Source organism: Egretta garzetta, unplaced genomic scaffold (genome assembly GCF_000687185.1).
Source record: "Egretta garzetta isolate BGI_Z169 unplaced genomic scaffold, ASM68718v1 scaffold215, whole genome shotgun sequence".
Lineage (NCBI taxonomy): Eukaryota > Metazoa > Chordata > Aves > Pelecaniformes > Ardeidae > Egretta > Egretta garzetta.
The window spans coordinates 2887617-2897139 of NW_009259719.1; the positions used below are offsets into that span (position 1 = coordinate 2887617).

Genomic DNA, 9523 nt, shown 5'->3' on the forward strand with positions numbered 1-9523 from the left:
CTTCTCTCTAGCATCTCGTCGCTGCCTGCCTGTACAATCAACAGTGGATAGTAGTTCGAGGGCCGTACCAGACCAGGGAGTCTCCTGGCAATGTCCCTGATCCGGGCCCCAGGGAGGCAGCAGACTTCCCTATGGGATGGGTCTGGGCGGCATATTGGGCCCTCCGTTCCCTTCAGAAGGGAATCACCCACAACAATTACCCTTCTTTTTTTCTTTGTACAGTCAGTCTTGATAGGTAGGGGTGGCCTTCTCTCCCTAGCCAACCCCCTGGGTGGGCCTTAATCCCCATCCTCAGTTGCCTGGCCCTCGACTTCCAGGGCCGCATATCTGTTATGCAAGGGCAGCTGGGAAGGTGAGGGATCCCGGGAGGGGATTCTCCTCCTGCCCCAGGAGGTTCATCGTACCTTTCACCCAGCTAAAGATTATATAGGCCAAATGGCTCCCAGGAAGAGTTCTAAATCTTTTTCTGAACTCCATAATGTGGAAAGGCATCTCAGCTAACATCCCTTTACTCAAGAAGCAGCTAGGTCTTCAGGAGGCAAGCAAGGCTCCAGAAGTTTGCACCAGCTAGTAACAGCAGCACAACTAAACAGTGTGCAGAGCTTCCTCCTCACAGCTCAAGATTTATTTCTTCAGTAATACAATTATTTTTTTTTTTGATAACAAGCTCTGACTTAGTTCTTCACCACCAAAACATCTTTAAACAAAAGTGCATTCAAATAAAGGACAACTTTCAGCCAGGAGCCAGTAATTCTTCTGTATGGGGAGAAAAGTAAGTGGCAGGAAGCACTCAAGTAAATATCTTACTAAAGTTAAATTAGTATTTCTCCCCCAAGAGGCAAAGTAAATAGGAAAAAGTATAAGTCAAAAGATTCTTCTCTTAGTATAGAATTGGAAAGGAGAAGAAAGCTAGAAGTAAATATAAAACTCCAACCATTAACAAACCTGTCAAGAACTATTGCAATATAAAAAGTGGTTTTTAACTGAAATCTCTTAAGGTTATTTATTACAGCACTATATGCATTGCAAAAAGCATAAGAGGGCAGATACTTTGAACACTTAACAATAAGTCTTACAATATTTCCTGACCTAAGGGAACATAGCAAATAATGATACTGGAAAGAAAAAATAAAGGAAAAGATAGTAGAAATCTTATTTGAAGAAAAAGCATCCAACACTTGGTAATCTTAAAAGCTCATTCTTCAGCGTAATTTGTATGAGAGGTTAAGCTTGCATTCCCATAAATTTTACAGTTCAAACAAGGTCCAACAGCATTTTTTCTAATGCACGTATGTCATTTTCCCCTCACCTACTTCCCACACATACTAACTTCTGTAAGACAGCTTCGTGAATTTTGAAATCTGACAGAAAAAGGACTTTAAAGAATAATTTCTCATTAACTGTTTAACAATCTAAGTGTTGTCCAATAGGAGAAATTAACACTATTATTTAATACACTGCCAGTGCCACAATACAACAAATACTGGTGTATTACAGGTAACAGAACAGGGATCTAAGTAGCAGTGGTTATAACCATTTCAGCATTTCCAGAAGACTAGGCATGAAATGTCAATACCTCCACTTCAGACAGTTTTCTGACCACTTCAATTTTCTCCTGAAGGACCCGCCTCAGGGACTCTTTGGCTGTTGTCTCATAGTTGTGTTTGTCTTCTTGTAATGCTATAAGCTCTTTTCGTATACTGTCTTCTGTTTGATTCTGCACATATAATTCAGATACAAAGATAGAATATAAGTTAGTATTTTGCTGATTAAATATATTCAATTGTGATAAGACCTGTTCTATTCCAAAATGTTTAGCAATTTCTGGTAGATGGGAAAACACTATGGACAAATCAGTGATCAAACATTCTTGACATGGCTGGGTGTAAACAAGTTATTTTTGAAGTGTATGTATGGCAGTACACACGCAGCGATAGGCTTTGATTATAGGAAAACTATGGAGGCTTTTTGGACATCATTAAGACAATGTCAAGCCTAGGAGACCTACAATTTGACAAACCAGAAACCTATGAGGTCCCATCTGGAAGACCTCAAACAGGACCTGCAAAAAAAGTTCTTATAATGTAGGTAGTTGAAAGGAATTAAAAATAAAGTAAAAATTTGAGGCAGGCATAGGTGGCCTAAACAACAGTCAAGGCAGCGCACACTTGTTCCTCTGAATATCAAATAGCACATTGATAATGCCTTTTTTCAAATCCCTGTTTGGAAAGAAACATCCATAGGAAACAGGACAGAATGGTTGCTTCTCACCGATGACAGAAATTCTTTTTCTGCATTTCACTACAGAAATGTTTATACACATATACAAAAGAAAACAGTTTGGGCTAAAAAAATGCTGAAAGATAGCCACTTATCTAGATTTAAAGGGATTCCATGAAATACAGAACAGATCTACAGTTTTCATACTATTCAGATTATGAAAATTGCACAGGCTCATTTCAGAAAGTTTATGTTCCAATTGCTTTCCTACAACTAGCTAATTTCAAAACACTTCAAAAGAGCTATTTTTCAGCATTCCTAGTATTCAACTTTAAGCGAACTACTTACCTTTGAACATGCCTGTAATTGATTTCCCATAACCTCTAATCTTGATAGCAGCCTGTCTTCATCTATTAAAGCCTAGCAGAAAAGAAGTATCACCTTAGTATTAACATGTGCTTTACGTAGTTCCAGTAGAATTCTGCTTTAAAGACTTAATTTTGTCGGAGAACTTACTACTAATCGCTATTTCAAACTGGTAAATAATCACTAAATGTATTAAACATTATCCTTTGCACAGTTTAAGAGAACTGCCATAAGCTTCTTATTCTTTCTGCTGCTTTTTTCCCCCCATTGTTTGTAAATTAATAGCTAAAATTTATACACCATTGTGTATTTCAGTCCATAAAGGAAAAGGATGCCTGCAGATACCTGCCAACTAGTATCTGAAGCCTCTTGCGTGACAGCAAGTAGTCGCTGAAGGGTTGCCAGCTTCTGTTCCAACATTTGTTCCCGATGTAAGGCTTCCTATGAAGAGAGCAGAGCACCAGCCAGTTCAGCTATAACAACTCAGAAAAACAGAAGCAACAGAAGAGATACCAAAATACAAGGAAAAAAAAAAAAGGAAGTGTGAGTAGCAAACAGTCACATATACAAAACTGTAACAAGCCCATCCACACATTTATTTGGGTATTTTAATTTTAAAATGTTATCCTATAGCCTCAGGTTCCTGAAAACCTTCATTTTTCATGCATATGTTGCACATGCTGAGTACACATCATAACAAGTTATTCTTTCCAAGACTTAAAAAAACACTTTGACTTTTGTCAATAATTTGAGTAACAAAACTAAACACCAAAAGGCAGCTTGGCAGCTTCCATGCAATGAGCTATTCATCCTCAAATCAGGTCACAAAGGAAAAATGCCAAGCAAGAATGCCTATTTTTGTTTTGGTTTTGTTTTAGGACAGTAAGATAGAAGAGCATCTTCGTTAACAATTCCAGGATATAGAGAGTGAACAGATTGGTGAGCAAGTATGTATTTGGCCTCCCAAGAAAGAGCATCTGCCTGAGCTGCTTCCTGCTATGTCAGCAAGTACATATAAAGTTAGTATCTGCCTCAAAAGCCTCATCACTGATGTTAACAAATCAAAATTGCCGTTACCAATAAAAACAGATTAAATAAATCAGTAGAACTATACACAATTTACACCTAGGTAGAATTTACCAGTAAGAATGTTTTCATATCTTTTCCAGAAAGTGATTATATGATCCTTTCTAAAAAGTTTCTTTTTATATATTAGCACACACATTAATGTGTGTGTAAGACACCTTAGGAATTACACATTGTTGTGTAAGACATCTTAGGAAAAAAACACACCTATTAAAACTGACACAGGAGCAGTCACAGAAAGACTGGTGATGCCCATGAGGAAGAAGAACTGCTAGCACTGTTCCCCCTTTTTGTACTTCGCAATAGATACACAGACAGAAACATTCACACTAAGAAATTATATTCACAGAAATAAACTAGTCCTTGACACATGAAATTACTTGTTTTGCCTTCTTTTTGTTCTACCAAAAACTTTTATATGCATACACAGTACATCCACAGCAATGGATGATGACAAAAATATCGTGAGCAAAAGAAAATTGGGGACAGCGAGGTAGGAGAAAGGCAAGGAAAAGCAGGTATATAGCATTCAGGGAGCCGCCTATGAAATCGGGAGCTTTCACATTTCTCCTATAAAAGTCATAGTTTATACTGCTCATGGAAAACCCAAGAGTTTACACAGAACTATACTATCTCCAATTACAACGTTTTACATTATTTCACTACAGAAAAGGTAGTTAAACACTTATCATGTTCCGGTTTACAAAAAGCAAGCCAAACAAAGACATGCAGAGCATAAGATTTGTGTTGACGAAGATCAAATATTTAGCCAAACTAAATGCTGTCAAGAGAAAACATACCTGTAGATACTGTGAAAGCTGAAACAATTCCTGAGAATACATACTGGGAGTGTTAGCAGCAACCTGAAAAATAAGAGAACTTAAGCATCAAAATGGGTTTGGATTTTTCATTAAACTCAAATAATGCAAAATTCATCATTTAAATCTAGTCATGAAGGTAAACTTAATATTTTTTTAATCATGGCATTTTCTATCATTTATTGTTCTGCTACTGTTTATTCTTTGTTTTCTCATAGAGCTTTCAAACTCTGGACTGAGGTCCCCTGCACTGTGTTAATGTCTTTACAAGTTCTTGAACCACCAACACACCAAAGAGTTCAAGGCTTTTGTTTCAGTTGAGATTAAATTGACAAAAAAGAAACAAGGTGCACAAAGAGAAAGCCATTCAACCCAAGGACAAACAGAAATTGGGGGCTTCCAGAATTAAGTAAAGTCTCTCATATTCCAATTCAATGTTATCATCACACACACATTTCCATCAAGTTTCCTGTTGACCTACTAGCCATCATCTTCAGCATTCCCCTTTATAAGTACCTATTTCAGACTTGAGGAACAGCTGTATCATCTTTAATGATAACTGAAAGTGTTCTGGACTTGGGGGGAAAGAGGGGCGTTTTTTTGTGAAGGTTTTTTGGCAAATGTATTTGTTTACTCATTTTTGTAGGCTCTTCCTACACTGACATAATTCTGAAGCTGTTTCTCCACACAGTTATACCTGCAGTCCCTCCTCAATATTTCTGCCCTTGCCCTGGATTCAAGCTACATATGCTGTTTTGAAACCTCAACTTAAATACAAAGTCTATGAACTCCTCGGGCTGCTAACTTCACAAATAAGTTTCCTCAGTTTCTTCAAATCTTGTTCTTCACATTTAAAACTCTGATTCAAACCTGTTAATTCTTCTTTTTAGAGGCTAGGGAGACAATCAATTCCTGATCACTTGTCTTAAGGGTGTATCTGCTCACAGCTTCTACAAGTCCCCCCATTATCAAAATTGAGTTAAAAAATTACGCTAGACATTACTGACTGCGTGACTCTACAGTCTCTGGCTGTGCAAGAGGAGCAGAGAGGTCTGGCCTCAATCTTCCCTTGCAACATACCAGAGCAGTTTCCAGCCTGTGCAGTGAAGCTTCTCCTCCATAAAAAATACAAGGACAACAGACCTTATCCAAACACCAAATGATGAGCTACTCCTGGGCCCCACCAAACAAAGTATCAAATTATGCAATACCCAAGACCTGTTAGTCAGTCAACCGGCACCTGGAAATTTAACCCTCTTAACATCAATTTTTCTTTTTCTAAGCCATGTTTCAGAAGCCATACTACATTCAGAACTCAAGCTACCTTAAAAGATACACTGCAGTACCGCATTACCTTCTCTACCTTAAATGTCACTCAAAATATTAAACTAGGTAAAAACAGGCAGTGGAAAATATATCTAAATGTAAATGGACTTCACCATTTCTTCACCTTTGTAACAAGTCAGAAAACAGCATGTTTTAAGCATGAATAAGGCAGGAAACAGCAAATTACTGAATTACCTTGTCAACAGGACTTGGTAATGGAGCATGGATAACACTAAAAAAAAAAATAAATTAAAAGTTAACACAAAGTGCAGAATAGCAATTCAAAAATCTACAAGATCCCTAGTACTGTGCATTTCATCAAGATGCCTTGTATTTTTAAGTTTATTCTTCAGATAAAAATTAAGAGTTAACATACAAACATGCAAAACCAATTAATGCTTTGCTGAGCGATGTTTTCAAAGTTACAGAATTATTTTCAAATTTTAAATCCAAGGTCTAATCTAAAAACTCTCTTTACCAACTTTTATTTCAGTAGTTACATAATATTGGGGGTTTTTTTTTAAACTGATTTATTAAGATTTAAACCAATTTACATGCACAAACCTATATGAAAAGACAGTGGACATACTACTCTCATTTACAAATTCAACAAACAGAGTAAAATCGTATTTGATAACTTACAGAATTTTGTACACTTTCACTAAAGCAAGTGTTATACCTGCACATTTTCATCAGAACTAAAAATTTAACACCATACATTTCTATTATTTCTTATTAGGACATGTAATTACATGGAAGATTTCCCATAATGATTTATTTTGACTTATCTTCCCAAGAGCAAAGACACCCTAAGGCTTCATGCAAATATTTCTGGATACTAATGATAAAAATATTTAAAGAAACAATCAAAACCATACAATTACTGAGGATGAAATATGATCAAAATTATGTCATTTGTAACTGGCACTCAGTTACTGCAAACAAAATTTTTACATTTTTTTCTACTGCTCTTTGGAATTTTCTCCAAAATATGTACATATGTTTCCCCAAACATATACACAGAAACCCTCTCAATATTCATCTGAGTTTCCAAAAATTATTCCGTCCAACATATTTTATGATTTTTTTTCTCCTCATGCCAGGCAAAGCTTTCTTTCATTGTGACATCAAATAACTGCACCACAAGGACATGTTACTTTATTATTTACCTGACAAATCTAAACAGTATTATGTGTACACATAGAGACACCATTAACCTCACTTTAGCAGAGTCTATGGGCATTTAAAGGAGCAAAAATAATAATCCCAAATAAAAAAGAGGGAAGGAGAATGCTCGTTTGCTTTCTTTTGTCCTATATTCTTCTGCTTTATAATACTCATTCCAGTACACTAAACCACAGGCAGTCAGAAAAGCCCAATTTGATAAGAACTTTTTTATTCTTTTATAGAACTTCTTCATTCTTTCCTAGTTGTCTTAATTTCTAAAAGCAACAAGCAAATAAGATTTCTTTTTCATAATGCCTGCAAAAGAACCATGCTCTCAGTTATTTTCTTTGCATGATCACAGGACAAGAAACTGTTCCTATGATCATTTGAAACATAATATTCATCAAATCGGCATTATACAGTAGTTTAATTTGCTACACACAAATAGATACTTATTCTTACTCTGATCGCAATCGAGCTTCCATTCCATCTGGAAGAAACAGTTTGATTGTGGAGACTATACATCCATGGGTAACTGAAAAGAAGCAAATACTAAGTTATCATGACTTGTTGCTAGTTAATTATAAGTTCAGTCATTAATTTTATAGTAACCAAGTGAACAGTCTTAAGACACTCTGAGGCAGGCAAAGAAGAGGAGGCATGAATGCACCAGTGCCTGGGTCTGCGTTCTTGGACCTCCTCTGGAGAGAGGCCACTTTATCATAAGAAACTTGAAGAGGTTATGCTGTGCACTTGGTCCTGGCTGTGAAGCAGTTACAGCTCCAATTCTTCCACATGCAGCAATGCCTGCAAGATGCCTTTACTGTAGCAAGAAAAAAAGATAACTGTACGTTTTGATCATGAAATGAGGAAAAAGGAATGTACCTTACCTGCGCGAGGTAACAGGAATGCAGAATTATAAACAAAATAATGAGCTACCTTCTTGACAAGATTCCTATGAGCATATCCAGGGATTTAAAAGGTAACACATCCAATCAGTGTCGTCAGACACTCACTTCAACATCTAGAACTTGCCAAGTGATTGTTATTTACAAACACAAGGATCAGAAAGGGAATGCAGAGGAGGAACCACTGAGAAGTATGTCCCCTTGAACACCATGAGCAATATCTGATTCTTACATCAAGTTCAATATCTCTTCACAAAGTTTCTCAAAAGAAGTTATTGATACCATTTTCAATGACATTGCAAACAGTCAAATTACATCTGGTGGTTGTTTTTCCTTCTATGATTCGTGAAGTAAAAGTTCTTTCCAGTTACATAGACAAACAGATGTTGTTCCCAAAACCACTACATCAAGCTAGATACAAGTAAGTACATTCTCAACCACCATCTACCACTATACCTGAAGCACCCACCAACATACAAATAGCTGCTCTACTTTCATGGTTATTAATATCAGCAAAACAGCTAATCTGGCTTTTGGGGGGGGGAAAAAAAAAAAAAAAAGGAGAAAAAAGGCAATGGGTGTTTTAGGATGACAACAGTGCTCCAGGGAAACGAGACAGGTCTTTGAGGAAGCTACCTCAATAGAATCTAAAAACACAGAAGAAACATCCAACTAAACAGAGATGTTCTTAGCCTTTATTCAGTGCTAAAAGCTAATGCTTTGGAGAAGTATCATCTTGGCTACAGCACTTTGTTTTTTCAAGCTGACCTGGTAAAGTATTAAATTTAAATGCCAGGGAAGAACAGCCAGGACTTCATTCTCAAAACAGATTAATCCATGGGCATTGAGGTCTTTTTTGGCTTTAGACTTAGCTGCACAGAATTCACAAATCTGTTCTTTCAAAAACATAAAAAAATTACATTAGCAATATTAGCTGACACATGTAATACCCATGCAGCTTTCACACTGAAGAATCTTTCCTTTAGAGTATGAAGAAGAAATTAGTGATTTCAAGAAGAAAGTAATAGGGTATCTGGAATTAAAGCATGTGCATTTGACAAGTGGGTTTAATTTAATACTGCAAATTAATTGCATTTAATGCAAATTAAAGCCAGTGCATTTGACAAGCAGCATGTACCAGGTTTCCTAATTAAAGGCCAACACACAGCTTTACCTTTGGGACATGTATCAGGTGGGTCTGCTGTGAGATTATATAATTCTGAAGTTTTTCCATCAGACCAAAAAAAATCTCCTAAAAGCTGCATGAGATTAATTTGTGTTAAAAAGATATTAAAGGGATTTAGCAGAGGGTCTCAAATGGACAGTGACTGTGAAAAGACACTTAGCATTTTGATATATTTAGAAAATAAAAATAATTGAAAAAGAAAAAAAAAAAAACCAACCTCTTTCCTTTTCCTATCGGTTCATTATAATTGAAAGAATAATGAGAAAGTCTAAGGGAAAGGTAAAGCAACATATAAAACATTATTATAGCGCTGACCAACAGGACAGTAGTTAAAATTCAAGCCTATATTATTCCTTTGGGGGAATACAATCAAAAAAGCAGCAGCAGTAAAGCCACCTCTGGTTGCCAAGTGGGACTGAGAAAATTCTCCCCAAACTAAACCGTGT

At 36.4% G+C, this 9523-nt stretch overlaps 1 protein-coding gene across 27 annotated transcripts in view; it reads right to left on the reverse strand.

Moving 5' to 3' along the window:
* The window catches only part of LOC104126719 (sarcolemma associated protein), a 92938-nt gene that overhangs the window by 40394 nt on the left and 43021 nt on the right, over window positions 1-9523 (reverse strand). For all 27 annotated transcript variants that reach the window (XM_035894752.1, XM_009639318.2, XM_035894738.1 and 24 more), the window contains exons 3-8: window positions 7446-7518; window positions 6012-6048; window positions 4473-4535; window positions 2932-3027; window positions 2569-2640; window positions 1577-1717 (exon numbers count right to left, since the gene is read on the reverse strand). In XM_035894752.1, coding sequence (XP_035750645.1) covers window positions 1577-1717; window positions 2569-2640; window positions 2932-3027; window positions 4473-4535; window positions 6012-6048; window positions 7446-7518 — 482 coding nt within the window. The remainder of the gene's footprint in view (window positions 1-1576; window positions 1718-2568; window positions 2641-2931; window positions 3028-4472; window positions 4536-6011; window positions 6049-7445; window positions 7519-9523) is intronic.